Here is a 19,450-nt window from a genome sequence, read left to right as displayed (position 1 = left end):
ATTCTGTCTGCCTGTGCTCGCTTGCTCGCTCGCTCTCCTCTCTCTCTCTGACAAATAAATAAAATCTTTAAAAAAAAAAAAAAAAAAAAAGAGAGAGAGAGAGAGAGAGAGAAAAGAAAAGTCATTGTTATTTATCTGAAATTCGAAGAACAACCCCGAGTTCTGTATTTTTTTACCAAATCCGGCCACCCTAAGTAGCACAGAACAGAAAATAGCAAAAGGGGTCAGGCACACACATAGGCAAGTCCTCGGCACCCGGGATGTGTCTCTTGCTGTGGGCCGGAGCCTGCGGTGGGAGAGCCCAGCCCAGCACCTGGGCGTGTTTCCTGGGGACTGGTGCACAGTGTGGGGCACCTGGGCTGCTGCGATGGTCTTCGTCCTCAGTCTCTGCCTCCTTTGTGGGCGGGGGGGGGGGGGGGGGGGGGGGGGAGGCTTTTCCTTGAAAGAACTCGCAGCTCCGGACGTTCATTAAAACCTTACTCAGAAACTTTCGCCCGTCGAGGAGGCTCTCGCCTTGTTCTGAGCCGAAGACGTCAGTCCCGCTGCCTGGGCCTCACCTGGGCGGCGGCGACACCAGGTGGGTAAAGCCCCCAACGCCCGCGGACGCTTCCGCCTCTGGCCGCCACGTGGCGACGCGCGGCCGCGGTTTGTGAGAGCGAGGCTGTTGGCGCAGACCAGGGGCCTGGGGACCGAGCTGCCCTCCCCCGTCCCCTGCACGCCTTGCCGCAGCCAGAGCCGGGTCCTCCCCTCGCCCGATCCTGCAGCCGGGCCCCCAGCCGCCCCGACATGCCCCGACCCCGGCGGGGGAGGCGGGGCCGGCGAGCGCGGGTGTGGGGGGACTCCCGGCCCGCAGGTGCGGCGCGGGAGCACCGTCTCCCCGCGAGGAGAGAGGAGCCCAGGGACTGCGGACCGTGATCCCCAGTTCCCTCGGGTGCCCAGGCCCCGGGGGCTCGGGGGCTCGGCGGGCGGCCCCCAGCTGCGCGCTCTGTGCCCCGCGTTCTGAGCCTGCCTCCCCGCCTAGCGCCCCGCAGCACGCTGGTTCTTCCCCACCCACCGGCCTTTCCCTTGACCCTGCATATTTATTTAAGCTCTCAAAATGATTAGTATCCCCCAATCCCTCAGGCAACTGCAAGCGGGTCCTTATTGAGCTATTTCTTCATATCCTGAATTTGGGGTCCCAGCCTCCATACGCCCCTCCTCCCCCTTGCTCGTCTCCTGCCCTGGTGACCGCGTCCAGGCTGATGGCATCCGCCGGTGGAGGAAGAGAAGAGGCGGTGGGGTTCAGTGGTTGGGTCTGTGGAGGCTGGGAGTGGACACTGCAGTCCCTGGCCACTCACTGCCACCTCCGGGTGTGGGGAGGGCATGGCCCGTGTCCATACTGGCGCTCTCTGGGGCTCTGCTGTCAGGGAGCATGAAGGTGAGTGAGGACTGGAACATCTGTCCCTATCCGTGGGTCCCTGGCCAGGTTTCTTTAGGATTCTAGGAGAGAGAAGAGGCGTTTTGCTAGACTCTGGCTACAGTCCCAGCGGACCCCTGGGACTCCGAACTAATAAATGAAGGCAAGCTTTCTCGTCCCTGGTGGGACAGACTGACCCTGGACTCTGTGGTCTGGGGTCACCTCCAGGGCGTTTCCCCACACACATGCCCTCCTCCCCTCCCAGGGCCAGCTGCTCACCCCTGGCCTGCCTCCACTGGGCCTGCACCCCCCTCAGCCAGCAGCCGCCAGGAGTGGGGGAGACAGACACGGGTGCAGATTCTGAAAGGGAAAGTTGGGCACACCATGAATAAGGAGAATTGCACAGTTTTACAGAGACTGGGGTTCTGAGGGGCACCTGAGCGGGGAAAGTCCCTTCTCTCCAGGCCCCAGCCCCACTTAGGCAACATCATGGGAACAGCCCGCTGCGAAGTTTCCACATTCCACTCATGGAAATATGATCGCTCATGGGGGCTGTGGGGGCCACTGCCAGCAGGCCCACTGCTCCTGAGAGGGGAGCAAAGCCTGGGGAGTCACCCAGCCTCAGAGTCAGTGGGCCTTGAAGGGCCCTGGCCCAGCCCCCATGCCGCAGGAGGGGATCGGGGGGCCTCAGAGAGGCTTTCATCCACCTGCTCACTCACTCACTCATTCATTCATTCGTTCAGCAATTCCTGACTGATCTGTGGCTGCTTGAGACTGTGAGAGGCGCCGGGACTCTGTGGCAATCCCAGGCCCAAGCTCATGCAGCTGACCAGCCTTCGGGAAGAGGGACACTGAACAGTGAAGACGTAGAGAAGGTCAGGGTCATGGGGTACACGTGGGCTGTTTTGTTCTTGTCTTGGGGCCTGGCCTGCCTCCTGGAGGAGGAGCAGGAGAGGGAGGGAAGGGGTGGGCAGGAGCACTGAAGGATTGGGGAGGAGGGGAGGTGGGATGGGCCAAAAGGTATTTAGGACTTCAAGGTCCCCTCATAACTGTGACTGAGACCTTGGGGTACAGGAGTGCGGCTGGGTAGGGGTGAGTTGACCAGATCTGCATGTGAGCCCAAGACCAGCCCTGGAAGGGGCCCTGGAGTGATCCTTTAGGAGGACAACCTTGCAGTTGCTGGTCTGTGCCGAGAGTGCTTGGATGGGACCCTGGTGGGAACAGAGACAAGCTACTGGATTTCATACATTTTGGGAGGGAGGATTTTGTATGAGGGGGTCGGACTGGCGGGACGCGGAGCTGGACGGCAGGGTTATCTCCCTCTGGAGTTAGGTGGGAGTGTGTGTCTGTCTTTGATGGCGGCCCCATCTCTAGGATCCCCCTGAGCACTTGTTTTATTTTCTATTGGCCTCTGCTTTTTCTATCTTGAAAACCTTGATTCTGTGGGTCTGGGGGGCCAATGTAGAATTTGCTGCTTACTAAAAATCTTTGTCTCGGCTTTATGATCAGTCACTGATGAGTACTGAAAGACGTGTTTGGGATTTCACTAGGCTTATCTTTAAGTGGACCCAAGAGAAAATTCCATTTATTTTCCAACAGGAGGAGTGGCTGAGTAGCCCACGGTCCATCCTCCGGAGGGATCAAGGATGCCGCCAGAGGAGGGAGTGAGGAGGACAAGAGGGGTGGCCATGAGCAGTCTGCAGGGCATACTGTCATGGTTGGCAGAGTCACAGGAAGGGTGTAAAGATGTTCCCGCCCCAACCCCCTGGGACATGCGACTATGGGATGTGGAGAAAGGGACTGTGCAGATGTGACCGCAAGTGTCCCAGAGGCATCACGCGAGTCCTTAAGGGTGGGCAGCTTTCCCAGGTGTGGTCAGAAGAAGAGAGGGGATGCCCAGCCAGGGATGTGGTCTTGCCAGCTTCCACAGCAAGGAAGGTGGGCCCTGAGCAGAGAGCAGGGGTGCTCTCTAGAAGCCGTGAGCGCTGCCCTTGGCTCTGTCCCCTCTCAGCGAGGAGTCTCGTCAGCCTATAGGTGGCTTCAGCTTTCCATGAAGACACTAAGGTCTTCTTAGTGCAGCGAATCTGCATCTTTCTGCCGGGACGTCAGAAGTTTTCATGGTAGGATTGTGGTCTGAGGGCACGTTTAAAACCTTGATGGACCTGGCACATGCCCCCCTCCCCCAGTGCCGAGGGGACCACTTTCTGGCACACAGGAACCATGGGGATGCACGGCAGGGTTCCCAGTCCCACCCATCCGAAGCGAGAAAAAGGGGGTGACGGTGCTTTGATCCAATCTGTCTGGTGAACCTAGTAGGAAAGCTTTGGGGTTTAGGTGCCAAGGGAGAGAACTGGCCTGGAGGGTTTGGGGGGGACCCTCAGAGTCATGGGGAGAGTCTCCGTCTTGAGCTCACTTGTTCTGTGGGAACGTGTAAGCAGCTGGCTCAGGTGGGGCTTTCCTGGGACCCCTCCAGGGGTGTGCCCAGCAGCGTGGAGGGGAGGGGGCATTGAGGGGAGCCTGGGGGTCCCTCCAGTGCCGTCAGGGCATGAGGAGCCAGCCAGGCAGCCCCTGGAACCAGAGGGGAGGGAGGGCAGGACGTCCTTGCAGGCGGTGGCTGTGGGCTGTGCAGGCCCTGGGGTGTCCTGTAAGGGCCTGGAGAACCCACAGGGAGCAGGTGTTTGTGTCTCACATGAGCTCATCCACTAAGATTGTTCTGAACAAAATAAATGAGAACTTCTCAGTGGTTTCCGAGAAACAACAGAAAAATGGTAAGCAAAACTGAAAGTAAAACTCTTTCCTTCCTGAACAGAATGGGACCTTCGGGGATTCCCGGAGACAGTTTCACTCCGGCCTGGCAGACCCACCTTCTGGCCCCAAGAGTTTCCCAAGTCTGGAGTTTATCAGTTTACAGGAGCGAGGCATCTAGTGATGGGGGTGGTGGCTCCTCTGCTGGTCCCAAGCCCAGCTGAGGGGGTGGTTTTGTTCTTGGTTCCCCCTCCTGTCCATGCCGGTCACCCCTTTGTCCCCACAGCCTCGCCAAGGCCCCCGAAGGTTGACCCCTTTCATCTGAATGCATGTGACCGCCCACACCCGGGGGTGTGGCCTGGGCAAGCACATGTGTACGGACTTCCCTTTAGGCTGTGGGAGCATCTTTCTGGTTCTGGATTCTGGATACATTCACAGCCCAAAGGTCTTTGGATCAGGAAAAAAGGATCCTCTGGGAGCATCCCTCGCCCCCAGCGTTTCTAGGAGTAGCTGCTCCACAGGCTAAACCCGGGTTCCAGCACCTTCTAGCTCCAGAGTCCCAGGCATCGCCTTGTCCCGCGGCACCTGTCAGTTAGGGCCTGCCCTGTGTCGCTGTCAGGGAGTGAAGGAGGTTGTCCAGGACAAGCGCCCCCCTCGGGACAGAAGCCCTATTTTGCACACACGGGGGGATATTGTGGTATGCGTGTATGGCGGTGTCCAGACCCCTGAGAACTCCGTGTGTTCTGTCACCGTGTCCCGTCGTGCAGTGTGGGTACATGCGTGTTTCTGTCTCTGTGAGCAGGAAGTACTGACCACAGGGAAAGGCGGATAAGCCAGGGCAGTCCTTAGGCTGCTGTTCCAGAAACAGAGGACTGTTCTCGCGCGCCGAATGGGCCCTCATGACAAGGCCCACGGGCCTGTGCTGTGTGATCCCTTCGAGGAAAGACCGGATCCCGCTGCCTTGGTGGGGTGGGGATTTGGAGGGACCAGTGCTGTAGGGGAGCACACACTCCTCTCCACCCAGCCGGAAGGAGAATTAAAGTGACCGGAGACAGATCCACAGGAGGAAAAAAACAAAGGGTTTTGGACCCAAGTAGGAGATTAGTGAAAAGTCAACAGCTGTTTATATGGCCTCGTTGGCTCTGACTTTCCTATCTCTGGTGATGAGACTGTCTTTTTCTTTACTGACAGGGCGCCTTTCATGGGGAGGACTTACTTTCTGCTTTCGGGGCACAGAGGAGGGTCTGAGGGACCTTCCCAAATAGCTTTCATTTAAAATAATCCACAGGCCATTTTGGTGGCCCACCCTCGGCCGCTGGAGCGTGGAGACGTCCAGCGCTGCCGGAAGTCATGCAGTGAAGCTGGGAGAGGGGGGAGGTTGCCGCTAAGGGGGTGTGTGGCAGACAGAACAGCAACCCCAAGACGCCCGCGCACACGCCTGGTTCCACCACAAAGGGGAGCGACGGATGCCGACGGAAACGAGGCTGCTGGTGGAGCACCTCACAGAGGGACCCAGCCTGGGAGGCCGGGGGGCGTGCGGCCATCACGGGGTCCTTCGCAGGGGGAGACTGAGGCAGAGCCGAGAGCAGATGTGAGCCGGGAGTTGCTGGGTCTGCAGCCTGGAGGAAAGGCTCCGTGAGCCACGAGGGCAGGCAGCATCTGGAAGGGGGGAACACAGGAAACGGAGGGGGGACACAGCCCAGAGAGACCCCGGCCAGAACTCTGACTCCATAGCGGAAGCACAGGAAGCTTGTGCGGTTGGGCCTCTCTGCGTACAGTAATTTGTTACAGAAGCAGCAGGACACTCCTATGGGCTGTGTGGGGTCCAGGTAGGAGACCCCCAGTGTGTCCTAGGGGCTCCCTGGCTAGCGGCTGACAACTGTCATCTGGGGGAGGTAGAGCCGAGTTTCCATGTTGGATGTGGAAGGCAGGGCTGGCCTGTCAGTTCAGAGCCCAGAGTGGGCACCGTTAGGTCACTGCGGCTGGGGAGCGGGTGTGTTTTACCGTAAGTAAAAAGAGCGTTCTCATTTCAGCAGCACATACACCAAAAGTGGAAGGATACAGAGAAGATGGGCATGGCCCCTGCATGACCACGACACACAAATTCGTGAATCATTCAACATTAAAAAAAAAAAAAAGATTTATTTACTTATTTGGGGGAAAGCACACGAGCAGGGGGAGGAGCAGACAGAGGGAGAGGGAGAAGCAGGCTCCTCACTGAGCAGAGAACCTGATGTGGGGCTCGATCCCAGGACCCTGGGACCATGACCTGAGCTGAAGGCAGAGGCTTAACCCACTGAACCACCCAGGCGCCCAACACCTGTTTTTGTAGATGCAGAGGAAGTTTCTCTGGCAGTTTCCAGCTTCCTCCTATTTATTTCTTTTGTTCGGTTGCAGGCGGGTGGGAGGGCGTCTCTCAGGCTGGCTGCAGTCGGGCACAAAGGCAGAGAGATGGACTGGCTGAAAAGAAAGGGCCTCTGGGGCAAGAAGAAACCCAGGCTGGAAGAAGAAAAAGCAGACAGCGAGCTCCAACAAATCCTGCCCAGTGATGCCCGGGGGAACCGGAGGCAACAGCGCAAGGGCCGTCCTTCAAAGCTGGCGCAGTGGATCACAGGGTTTTCGGGACGATTGCTCATTAATAAAGGACCCCAAAATGTTTTTCATCTGACAGAAACTTCCAAAGGTAGGCGTCTTGCCTTATGTATTTCTTTTAAAGATTATTTATTTGAGAGATAGAGTGAGCAAGAGAGAGAGTACAGCGGGGCGGGGGGAGGGCAGGCAGAGGGAGAAGCAGGCTTCCCGCTGACCCCAGGACCCTAGGATCCCGATAAGAGCCGAAGGCAGACGTTCGAGCGACTGGGCCTCCCAGGTGTCCCTGGGTCTCACCTTTATATCTGGAGCCTTTGTCCTGTTCCTTCATGTTTTTGCTCACGTGTTTTTCGTTTCGTGCAGTATTTACTGTACGTGCCAGCCTTGCAGATGTCACTCTGGGCGCCTGGAGGGGACCAGGCACAGCAAGAAGTACGCCTGGACCCCCATGGTGAGCGGGGCTGCTCGCTGGCCCCTCCACTCACCATGCAGCGGGCCGTGGGTGCGGGTGGCTGAGCCCAGGGAGCTCTGACTCGGTGTGCGGGGAGCAGGAGAAGGACTGAAGCCCAGTGAAGAGGCCCGTAGTCACCACACCTGTGAGAAGCACCTCCCGGTGGCAAAGCTGACGAAACCAAGGTTGAGGGTGGTGGGGCTCTTTGCCTGGGGACCCGCAGCCACTGAGAAGGTCACGGTTCCGATGCGGGCTGGCAGAGCGGGCTCCGGCTTGAACCCCAGGCTAGGGCTACAGGAGTGAGTGAAGAGGGGTCCGGGGTGGGGTTGGAGCTGTGTGCGGGGCGTCTGTATCTGAGCCGTGTTTGTGTCCCCGTGACCCAGTGTGGGTCTGTGCCCAGAGAAGCTCGCTGAATGACCCTGAGTGCAACGGCAGGGCTGGGGCTGGGCTGCTTATGAAAGCTCTGGTCCGCTGTGGGTTTGTGGGAGGAGCTGGGACCTTGACAATCTGGGGAATATTTTTCTGAGGGGCAAACGTTTCAGCTTTTCCCTGAGGCCGGGGGGAAGTTGCAGAATGGCCCTGGGAGCGTGGGGTCATGGGGCTGTAAGATGTCACCAGCTCCTTTCCGTCTCTGGCACCAGGCATCGTCATTCAAGAGGGGACAAGTGTTTACCAGTTGGTTCACAGGCGATGGCATCTTTGAGGGTCCCCCCCATCCTCGCTTGCCCTGTGCCTGGTGACATCGGGGCAACCTTACCAGGATGGTCACTGTTCAGGGGCATTTCACTTTCGTTCTCTGGCCAGCTGTTGCCGGCCCCTTGTGTTGCTAGCCTGTGATGCCAGGAGATGGGCTGGTGGCCGGGAGCAGCCAAGCTGTGCTCGGCTCAACGGGCCTGCCTGGGACACGGGTGGACACAACAGCGGCCCCCACCCCCACGTCTGCCTTTGCCTGCCTGACCATGCCCCCCAGTATCCTTGCTAATGAAACGGTACCAATGCAGCCACGTTTGCACAAAGCCTGGGAGGTCTCAGGGCTTTGTAAGATCAGCTCTTCTGTTTTTGGGTAGGGGGATGACGGCCTCCCACCCAGAAAACAGCCAGGTTGGTGCAGGATAAACAGGGGCCCCATGTTGGAGGGAGGGAGCAAGCAGGTTCTAGAGGAGTGAGTGCTGTCCTGGGGAAATCGCGCAGGAGCAGTTTTCAGGAGTCACACTAAAAATATAAGAGACAGGTGAAATTAATTTCAGTAATATACTTTATTTAGCCCAATATAGCTAACATAGTATTTCAGCATGTTTCAACTTTCCATCAGTATTAGAATCAAGATATTTAACATTGTTCTCTCCCCTGCCCTGCCCCCACTAAGTCTTTGAATTCTGCTGTGTGGTCTACACTGACAACAGCTAAGTTTGCACATTTCAAGGGCTCAGTAACCACGTGGGGCTTGGGGCTGCCGTGTTGGACGGTGCGGCTCTGGAAGGAAAGGGAAGGATGTCCGAGCAGCCCTCTAGATGAAACCACAGAGGTTGCCGCACTTACAGTTCCTAGTGTTGAGTCAAGCTAATTAATTACTAGCAGCAAGGAGCTGTCTATGAGATGGGATAGGGACTCAAAATAATTACATGCGTGGAAGGCTGTCCTGTTTTGATTCAAAATAATTTCCAGGGGCACCTGGGTGGCTCAGTGGGTTAAAGCCTCTGCCTTCGGCTCAGGTCATGATCCCCGGGGTCCTAGGATCGAGCCCCGTATCGGGTTTTCTGCTCAGTGGGGAGCCTGCTTCCTCCTCTCTCTCTCTCTCTCTCTGTCTGCCTCTCCACCTACTTGTGATCTCTCTCTTTCTGTCAAATAAATAAAATCTTAAAAAAAAAATTTCCATCCCATACTCCACTCCTCCTCAAGTCTTTGTATTATTATAAGTTCAGATGTTTTCACTGAGAGACCCAATGAACAAGGGACTTGAGATAAAGCAAGATAAAATTTGCTTCTCTCATGGAAGATTTGAGTGGGTGGTTCGGTGCTTCTCAGGGCTCAGAGACCCAGACCTCTCCATTGTATTCCTTCATTATCCTCCACATGGGGTTCCTGTCTCATGGCCCAGAATGGCTGCCCCAGTCCTGGCCTCACATGTACATACCAGCTGTCAGAAAGGAGAAATAGGAAAGGGGAGAACATCTTGCCCTTGACAACAGAAAGGCACTCTGAGCCGCAACTTGGAATATAACTGCCCTCTCACTTTGAAATTTCCAGGAGAAGTTAAAGCTCAAAAATGCCCTTTCAAGTTAAAGTCCAGAAGAATTGGTGTCTAAGTGTTCAAATGCTTTGGTCAACCCTGCCCACCAATTCCTCCTTTGGTGTTGCGTCTCACTGGACCAGCCTCCTGCAGCTACAGGCTGGAGAGTCGTGGTGGAGTTCCTCTGGGATCCAAAGCAGAATCCTTCCCTTCCTGTCTCTCCCTCTGGGCACAGCAGGAGGCCCAGGACCAGCACCATTAACACCTCCTGGGCACCTGTCAGAAATGCACATTCCAGGGCACCTGGGTGGCTCAGAGGGTTTAAGTGTCTGCCTCTGGCTCAGGTCATGATCTCCAGGTCCTGGGATGGAGCCCCTTGTGGGGGCTCAGCAGGGAGTCTGCTTCTCCCTTTCCCTCTGCCTCTCCCCCTGCTTGTACTCACTCTCTCTCCCTCTCTGTCTCTATATCTTTCTCAAATGAATAAATAAAATCTCAAAAAAAAAGAAAAAAGAAAGAAAGAAATGCACATTCCAGTCTGGGTTGTGGTCCTGATGTGCATTCCTTCTGAGAACCCCTTGCTAGAACATTTTCCACTAAGTCAGCTGGACCCCCCTCTCTGGCCTCTGGTGGGGAAAGTGCTTTTGCTGTCCCCGTGCTGGGTTAGCAGGCCCACAGCTGAGGAAGGCATGGACCACGCAGGGCCTTGGGAGCTTACAGGCTCTCGGGAAGAAACTGCGGGTGTTAGGTTTTTCTGCTCCAGAGGCGATACTGGAAGCCCACAGGTCTTCTGCAATCATTGTAATAAGCCTGTGGCCTTCTGACCCTGACTGGCCACGAGGCGCTTCTTTCCCAAAGGCTCTCGAAACCTCCTCCAGGTCTTCTTGCTGGTTCCTGGATGGGTGGGTTCCATACAGCTCAGCCCACCCCCACCCGACTCCAGGGCACCCCTCCCCTCCCGGATCCACAGGTCTTCCAGGCACCCTGCTGAGCCGTTCTTTTGCTCTCTTTCTTCCAGGCTTCCTGGAGTTGGTCCAGGATGGGCAGTTCCGGGAGGCCTGCCAGACCATCTCCACGTTGGAGGAGGAAGGGCAGGACTGCAGCCCCCAGTATGAGGCTGTGGCCCGGAGCATGTGGCAGGTTGTCCAGTAGGCTCTGGACGGCACTGGGCCCAGCCAGGGGCTGGAGCAGAAGCTCCAGGCGGTGCTGGCCACTGTGAAGTGGACACAGGACCAGCATGAAAGGCGGAAGGCCAGTGCCCCCCAGGACGGCGGAGTGGCCACCTGGGCCGGTCAGCTGAATAAGTTACTGAGAAATGATGCTGAGATCCGAGTGCCCACCCTGGGCCCCAAGGACCAGCTGGACCTGTACCTGGAGAAGCTAGACAAGGCAGTGAGACAGGGCCTGGGGTCCCCGCAGGCGAGCCGGTTGGGGACCTGCCTCTGGGAGGTCTACAGGACATACTTCCACGAGGTTCTCCTCGGCCGCCTCTCCGAGCTCACTCAGTCCTGCGGCGCAGACTTGAAAAGCTGTCTGGTCCTGTACACCTGGGGCAAGACCAACTTGTTCGAGCAGCCTGGGTGAGTCCTCTTGGGGGATCTTGGGGTGCTAGAGAGGCCACTGCTCTGGGGGAGGCCCTCGGGCCAGAGCTGTGGTCCACGGAGAGCCTTCAGAGGAGCCTCGGGGATGGGCTCGGAGAAGGTGGTCGGAGAAGGGCGGACACAGCTGGCCTTGGGGACAGCGTGCACAGGCCTGTGTTCGTGCATGTGTGTGTGTCTGTTGCGTGGTGTACGTATGGGTGTTTAGCACGTTGGTGGGGTGTGTTTGCATGTGTGTGTGTGTGTGAGACCACCGACTTGTCGACAGCAACAGAGCCTCTCCCTCCCACTTCTCAACCCCGGCTGCCCTCTCCAGTCACGGGGCTTGTGCAGGGCTGGGGGGCGGGAAGCACAGGCCGGGGAGGGGGCGAGGCCCGGCCTGGGGTGCCCTGCCCTTAGCACGGAGCTGTTCTCCACGCCGCCGCCCCTCCGCCAACCTGGCTCAGCTCTTGGTCCCTCATGGCTCCTTCTAACCCAGCAGGGAGACACTTGCAAAAGGGCGCCGGACCTCCTGGGAGCCCGTGGCTGGGCATCTCCTGGACCCCCTGATGTTTGTTACTTGGATGTCCCAAATGCAGCAGATGCTGGTAGGGCTGATCCAGGTAAATGAGTCCAGCAGCATCTGTCACCCAGAGGCCTCCTCGTCCCGCATCTGGGGCCCAGCAGGCAGAGTCTGGGCCAGGGTAGCCCTGGGTTGGGGGCTGCGGGAGTGTCGGTTGAGCACCGTCACGTGGGAAGTAACAGTGGCTGTGGCTCCGAGGTGGGGGGAGCATCGTCTAGCGGGCCCCTAGGGAGAGCGCCTGACTGGAGGTCTCTGCCTTGACCAGTGAGGACTGTCTGGCTTCTTCCATACCAGCAGCTCCAGAGCAGGGCTGGTGAGCCCCGGGTGGAAAGCCGGCCGCCCCAAGGTGGGTGCATGTGGTGAATCCATGGCAGGTGCAAGGAGGACTGGAGGGGACAGCGCACTCTCCAGCTGTGATCGCTTTTAACCAACGTGATCTCCTATACCAGTGTTCCTGGTCTTGGCACAGACGTGTCATGAGTCCTGGGGACCGGTGGAAGAGATGTTCAGGATACAGGGAAACCCTTTGCCTTTCTTAGCTCATGGACTGAGAGACAAAGCTTTACGATGGTGCCATAAAGAATCGGTATCGATTTAGCTGGAACTTTTCAGTAACTGGTATATGTGTCTGGCCTTTTCCTTGGCTGCGAACTCAGGGCTCTGTCTCCTTGAACCCCCTGGGTTTTGAGGCCCCCTGTCCTTTGTGGTTCCCCCCAAAACTGTGGAGTTGCAGTCTGGGCTGAATGAAGGAAGACAGGTCTTAGCATTCCCTGTTCTCCCACACCCCATCTGTCAAGGGATGTGCTGTGTGTTGGAGGGCTGGAGGCTGTGAAAGCGGAGGTTTACTCGGAACTGGGTCCCTCGGGGTTGGGTGGATTTCAGGCCGCTGGCCGACGGTCCCTGGGCTGGCTCCAGTTCTCACCCTCTCCCCCGTCCTCAGCTGGGGACTGGATCTGGTGTGCCCCAGAGAGGAACAGGGGTGGGGACAGAAGTTGCTTTTACTGTTTTCTGGGCAGGAAGAGTTGAGAAAGCATCTAGACAGAGTCCTGTTCTATGATCTGAAAAAGTGGGTCCAGTGTTCCCACCCAACGTTTCTCGACATTTTCCAGGTACGCACCTGTCTGCACCCTCCCAGCCTGCCACACGGGGTCGTTGGCCCCTTCCTGAGCACCTGGCCTGGTGAGGGGGATGACTGACAGGTGGTGGGGCACTTGTGCAGCAAGGATGGGCGGCACGGTGGAGGGCGGGCTCCGGGCATTGAAGCATCAGAGTCTGAGGGGCCCCAGGGCAGGGCTGCAGGGCATATCTTCTGGGGAGGACATCCCTTCCCGGAATGTCTCAACTCACGGTCTTGCTTGGGCCTCAGGTAGGACCTGCACTGGGATCGCTATCTGGGGACGCCTTAGGGAGAGGGTAGAGCCCTACTGGGGTAAAGGATGTTCGGCCCAGGAGCAGGAGAGGCCACCAGCGTGTGTGGTGGTGGTGAAGGGAGGGACATGGTGGAGGGTTCAAGGAAGAGAGGCCTGGCAAGATGGGGGGTGGAAGTGGTAGTGAGGGCCCAGTGGGAGGAGTCTGCTGTGCCACCTGCAGAGTGGCACAGGTGTTGGGGCGGCCTGTGCATGCCAGCCCTTCCTGCAAGAACAGTGTCAGTCACGTTGAGGGGGGACACAGTCTCCTGGGGTCCACTGGCTGTGTGACAGGTTCCTGGGTCCCCCTGAGAACCCACTTGCTTTGACTGACAGCTGCTGGAAGAAAGCATGAATGCAGTACACCCCATGGGACTACCTATCAGTAGCCAGGTGCAAGGGATGGTTCTGGAAAATTTTTCAGACTTTCTGAAAAGGTAAGTGAAAAGGTGGTCTTTGCTCAGAGAAGAAGGCATGGGAGGCTGGGTCCACAGAACCCCAGTTCGAGTGCTGCCCCAGCCTCCGACCACTGAATGCCAGGTGCTTGGCCAGTTCCCAAAGCAGGGGAACGTTCAAGCATCAGCTTTGGGTGCTCCCAGTCTGGCTGGCTTCACTTCCCGCCGTGGCTCTAGAAATGTCCCATGGCGGCATTGTCTGACACAGGGGCTCTGGCCTCGTGTGGCCGTCGAGCTAGTTCCATGGAGACACCACGGTTAAATTTTATTTAATTTTAATTAGTTGACCTTTATTATTTTTTTTTAAAGATTTTATTTATCTATTTGAAACAGAGAGAGAGATCACAAGTATGCAGAGAGGCAGGCATAGAGAGAGAGAGGAGAAAGCAGGCTCCCCGCTGAGCAGAGAGCCCGATGCGGGCCTCGATCCCAGGACCCTGAGATCATGACCCGAGCCGAAGGCAGAGGCTTAACCCACTGAGCCACCCAGGCGCCCATTAGTTGACCTTTAAACACCACACTGGGTTGTGGCTCCCATATTGGGCAGCAGGACTAGGATTAGGGGGAAGCCCAGGAGGGGAGTCATGAATGTACAGGGTTGAATTCTGACCTTATTTAAAATTTGGTGGTTTGCTCATGATGGATGCTTTGGACTGATTTTGATTTTTAAAAAATATTTCATTCAAATATTATCTCGGTTACGGATCCTGGCCAGGGACCCAGTAGATGACCAGCCTCCCTGTTTCCTCTGCTTTTCACCATCAGACCCCTGCACCACACACCCGGCTCTGCCCTGGCCTCAGGGTTTGGGTGGGAACCATGCCTCTTTCCTGCCGGGCTGGGGCTGTGGGCTCCCCGTCTCAGACGGAGCACTGTGTAGACCACATCTCGAGGCGCCTCTCTCTGGGGCCTTCAGAGAAGCTGTGTTCACCTACGATGGGCTCCTTTACAGGCAGACATGAAGCAGGTTACTTAAGAGAGACCAAACCTGGATTTTTCAGTAAATCCAGCCAGGTTTTAAATGTTTAAGAAAATGTGGCCAGGTGGCCAGGTTGATCTGTGTTCTTGGGACTCAGACAAGTGAGGGTGCCCTTTCTTTCCTGTCTTTGGGGAGGAGTGTGCGGTCCCTGATCCTCTCCCTGTTCTCTGTTGTAAGGGAGCTTCAGTGGCCCAGCCCAGGCCTGGGGGTGCCAGCCTCCCCTTCCTGAGAGCTCAGCACCCCCAGGCCTCACTCCGACTCTCTGGGTGGAGGGGCCAGCCTGGCTCCAGGAGCACTGCCTCCCCTCCTTCCCCTTCCTTTACTGCGGGGGTGGGGGCGGGTGCAGCTCTCAAATACAGCATTCGTGGCAGTTCCCACATCCACAGGGAAGAACCACTCCCGTCTTGTTCTGGAAGCATCTACCACTAACGGTCACCGAGAGCACTAAATGAAAAGGTCCTTAGGAAGCATCTGGCTGCAGGGTCTGACAGCTGGGGTGTGGTCACCCACATGTGTGATTCTGCTAGGGAGGCAGCAGTGAAATGGGGAGGGAGCAAGTCCTTGGGGCCGGGCTGGGGGCAGGGACTCCTCTCCATTCGCCACTGCAGCTACCAGAAGAAGGCTGTCGGCTTCATCCAGCAGAACGCGGTCGCTGGGGCCTTCCCAGAGGTGCACGTGCTGGCAAACTGCGGCATCCTCCGGTGCGTGCGGGTGCGGCCCGCGTGTGGGCGGGGCTAGTGGGCGTGTCGGGGTGTGGCCGGTGTGGGCGTCGTCAGTGGGTGTGTTGGAGGGCGGAGAGCGGGTGTGGGCGGGGCTGGTGGGCGTGGCCGGGTGTGGCTGGGCGTGGGCGGCGCCAGTGGGAGCAGGCCGGCCAGGCGGCGGGTCTGCGTGGACCACCTGTGAGAAGCGGGCTTACACACCCGTGTGGGTGGGAACGCCAGCTGTCAGTGGCCCTGGTTGCCTCTGGCAAAGGAGTCTCCCACATTTAAGCCACGTAGATACAACAGTCTGTCAATATGGTCAGAGAAAACAGTGGATGGGGCAGACAGCAACAGCAGCAGAAATGAGGGGGCGTCCACGAGTGCGGAGAGGGGCACCGGTGTGGGTGATGTGCAGCCTGGGGCTGTGGCAGGCTCTGAGCCAGGCCCCATGGACCCCACTGGTTGCCCCACCAGGGAAACGTGGCAGGAGCTGACCCAGAAACGCGATCCGCTGGTGGACCTGGGCCCCTATGTGCAAGGGACCATCCATGACATTGAGGACCACAGCCGGGATCACCTCCTGCCTAGAGTCAGAGCCTTGTGCCAGGTGATGCCACCCTCTGTCCCCTGCTCCCCTGAGGGATCTTTGCTGCTCCCAGAGAACCTAGGCAGGAGGCTCCTGCCTGTGTCTCCCTGGACTTGCGCCCAGCCCAGCAGAGCCTTTGCTGGGGTGACAGGGCAAGGTGCTGGTCAGGCCTCTTGCCTTCCCCATGCCATTGGAGCAGAAGGTCAGGGCCAGCTTCCTGAGTGGCCTGAGGGAGGGCTGGGACACCCAGGGCTTGGGCTCTCTGCCCCTTCTGAGGCCTGGTTCCCTCCTCCCTGAGGGCAACTTCCTTTGTCCCCTCTTCTTTTCTCCACCTGTGAAACCGCTCTCCTGCCAGGTCAGCTGAGGCCTAACACCTTCTCCCTCTCTCCTGATCTGGTTCTGCACCCAGGGCAGGTGGAGTCCCTTCACTATGTCCCAGAGCCTCTGCCTGCCCATCTTTGTCTCCCCTGAGCTGTGGCTGCCACATACCCCAGAGAATGCAGTCCCCGAGGATACCCAGGGGCTGGCCCCAGAGATGACATCTTGAGAGGGCAAGGTGGTCTCCTAGGATGTGGAAATCACGGGAGGGCATTTCTCATTCAAACTGGAGGTTCAGGGCCCTGTCCTCATGGGGCTTCCTGGGTGGAAAATAGGAGGTGGTAGCGGGCAGGTCTCCATTCCTGCAGCTCTGTGCAGTGATCCATTTTCCACTGTGCCACCAGCTCCTGAGACATCTGCCATTGGATTTTTCACAGAGATTTGAGTGCCTGGGAGGACCCAGAGAGGTCATGCCCTCCCAGGAATGCTGACATGCTGCCTTGCCTCACCCTGGGCCATGGCAGACCTTACTAATCAATCCCAGCATTCTGTTCTGCTCTGGTCCATTTGGAGCCACGGGGTCCTTCTCTACACAGAGCTCCAGGCAGCCACAGCTCATGGATTGGCCTTGGTACCCTGTTTTGTAGATGAGGTGGACGAGGCTGTGGAAGGGTACTGGTGGGCAGGGATGCCAGGGGACTTCTAGGGTCCCCTGGTTAAACACCGAGTGGGTTGGCATTGCCCCCTCTGCCCATCCCCTCTGGTGTCCACTGAGAACCAAGCAGGTCCTTGTCCCATGTCTCAGAAGGCTAATCTGGAGGCAGAAGTATCATTGAGGTCCCGTGTGAGGCCTTGGTCCTGTGGGGACCAAGGGGAGAGACCTGGGAGGACTTGGGAGGGCACCAAGGAGGAGCTCAAGTCAAGAGCTGCACTTGGAATCTGGGCCGCTCCCGGGAGTTGGCGGGGGGAGGGTGGACGGAGTTTTGGGACAGTGGATGAGCCACTGGCTCCCTCCGTGTGGGCCCTTCTGGTCCGGGACTGTGCGCCCAGTGAGGAGAGGCAGGGCCCGTAAGGCTGGAGAGACTAGGCAAGGGTGTGAGAGAGCGGAGCCAGCCGGGCGCCTCGGGCCTCCGTGACGTCAGACCCTCCTGTCCTCAGAGTCTGCTGAGGGGCCACTTCGGGCAGAAGAAGAAGGGTCTGGTTGGAGCTCTGCAGTTCCTGTGGCCTGGAGGGCTGCCCCACCGTGCACTCCACTGCCACGTACGAGGTAGGAGGCCAACTTGTGGGGCAGGGGGCACTGACTTGCCAAGAAACCAGTTAGGGTTTCCATCCGAATGGTGGTGGGGACAGGCCCCTGCTGGGCCCGGGCGAGAGGCATTTGTTTGGCAGCCCGCCAGCCGCATCCACGAGCACCAGCCAGACCAGGTCCTGGGACAGCTTTCCCTCAGGCCTCTCCATCTCTTTGTTCTTTTGGGGGAGCAGAGAACCATGCGACGTTTGCACATGGTGGTCTTTGGGGAGTATGTCTGCGCCCTGGCCACCTACCTCAGGACACTGGAGCCCAGGAAGTGGGAGGGCCTGCAGGATCAGGTGCAGACAGACACCAGGGCTCTGCACAACATCTTCACGAAGCACCGGGTGAGCCGCGGGCCCCTCAGGTGGGCCAGGGGCTGTGGGGCTTTGCTCTCCCTCTCCAGATCTTGTCTCTCCTGGCCCCCTGCCTGGGCTGGGTGTGCTCTCCTCACCCAAACCACGCTCAGGCCCACCAGCACTGGGCCTTGAATCCCACACTTGAGGCTGGGGCCGCCTGCTTTCACTGCAAAGGCTGAGAGATGGGGGGCAGGGAGGTGGCAAGCTAGGGGAAGGCAGCCCCCCCCCCCCGTCCCCCGGCCCAAGAAAGCCTCTGGGGAGCTCAGGAGGTAACGTCAGCGGGACCAGAGAACCCTGACCAGCCGTGCTGGCCCTGGGCCTGAGGGGGTAGACCCAGGGTGTGGGCCTGCACAGGGATGAGGGGGGTGGGTCCTCCTAAGAGAGGAGGCTGGGAACACAGGGCCTGGGCTCACCCAGCTCTGCTCCCTGCAGGACCTCAGCTTGGCCAACCCACAGGAGCCCATCATGGAGATCTTCCAGTCCACTGAGAACAAGAGCAGGGAGACCGTGGATGACTGGCTGGCCTCCTTCCGGGACAGATTCCCAGGTTATGTGAGGTATGAGGGAGAATAAGGGGCGGGGGTGGGTAGAGAGGGGGAGGGGAAGCCTGCGAAGGTGGGGTACTGCCGGGGCCCAGGCGGGGCAAGGCCACGCCAAAGGCACAAGTCCCTAGGTACGGAGGGTCAGTCTCTGCCAGGCACTGCAAACCTTAGACTGGAGTCTCACAGCTCAGTGACCCCTCATTCCCAGATAGGGAAACTGAGGCCAGAGGGCAAGGGTCTGGGCAAGGACTTGCCCAGAGTTCCCAACAAAACGCTGCAGGCAGGGCATGACTGTCACCCACCTGGGGGTCTTAGGGAGGTTGGTCTCCCTGCTGCCCCCCACTCCCAGGCTTCACTGGGCAGGACCCTCAGAGTGTTTCTGTCCTGTCTTGTTCTCAGAATTCCCAGGGCTCCATGCTAGGCTGCCTAGGGGCCCCCAGAAGGAAGGGTGGGTGGGGTCTTGGAGAATCTGCTAGTGTCCCAGTTGTCCTGGAAGACAGTGCTCCAGACTTCATTTGTGCACACTCACGGGTGCACAGACCAGGAGCTCACAGGTGCACAGAGGCTGTCTCCCCACTCACAGCACACAGGACCAGCCACACAGCTCTATGGACTTGGAGGAGGAGATCAAGGTCAAGAGAAGGTCCTGCTGCTGCTGCTATCCCCAGCTCAGACAAGGTGACCCAGGCTGCAAGGCTCCAGGGGAGGTGGCAGGAGAGGGTCCAGCCCCGGGCAGGGTGGGGAGCCGGGTCAAGGGGCAGCCAGAGCACAATCTACTTGTTTTCAGTAGACACAGCCTCACCTTGTGGCCTAGGCCAGCAGTTCTCAGATATTTTCGTCTCAGGACCCCTTTACTCTGAACAATTACTAAACTAAAGAACCGTGGGTTATGTGATTATATGTATCACATTAGAAATTAAAACCGAGATGGGTGCCTGGGTGGCTCAGTGGGTTAAGAATCTGCCTTCACCTCAGGTCATGATCCCAGGGTCCTGGGATCGAGCCCCACATTGGGCTCTCTGCTCGTCAGGGAGCCTGCTTCCTCCTCTCTCTGCCTGCCTCTCTGCCTACTTGTGATCTCTGTCTGTCAAATAAATAAATAAAATCTTGAAAAAAACTTTAAAAAACACTAATTTAGAAATATTAATTAATTTTAAAATAATAATAAACCCATAACATGTTAACATGACAAATAATGATTTTTAAGAGAAAAAATTTAACTATTTGCTGAAATAATAACGAACT

At 57.8% G+C, this 19,450-nt stretch overlaps 1 protein-coding gene and 1 non-coding gene across 2 annotated transcripts; both read left to right on the top strand.

The window, feature by feature from the left end:
* Positions 1 to 5,557: 5,557 nt before the first annotated feature.
* Positions 5,558 to 19,177, top strand: LOC125103666 (uncharacterized). Its single transcript, XM_047735361.1, is given in 14 exon segments — positions 5,558 to 6,248; positions 6,539 to 6,759; positions 6,762 to 6,824; positions 10,427 to 10,988; positions 11,485 to 11,608; positions 12,585 to 12,677; positions 13,311 to 13,411; positions 15,017 to 15,109; positions 15,584 to 15,716; positions 17,172 to 17,236; positions 17,238 to 17,280; positions 17,451 to 17,651; positions 18,096 to 18,220; positions 18,789 to 19,177. Coding segments are annotated over 13 exon segments (1,950 nt in total). The 5' UTR covers positions 5,558 to 6,248; positions 6,539 to 6,689; the 3' UTR covers positions 19,066 to 19,177.
* On the top strand, positions 6,162 to 6,268 carry LOC125105792 (U6 spliceosomal RNA). The gene has a single exon (XR_007129054.1). It is a non-coding gene; the product is annotated as a U6 spliceosomal RNA (small nuclear RNA).
* Positions 19,178 to 19,450: the final 273 nt, after the last annotated feature.

This window comes from Lutra lutra, chromosome 7, assembly GCF_902655055.1.
Source record: "Lutra lutra chromosome 7, mLutLut1.2, whole genome shotgun sequence".
NCBI lineage: Eukaryota > Metazoa > Chordata > Mammalia > Carnivora > Mustelidae > Lutra > Lutra lutra.
This window is presented reverse-complemented; position numbering and strand designations above follow the sequence as displayed.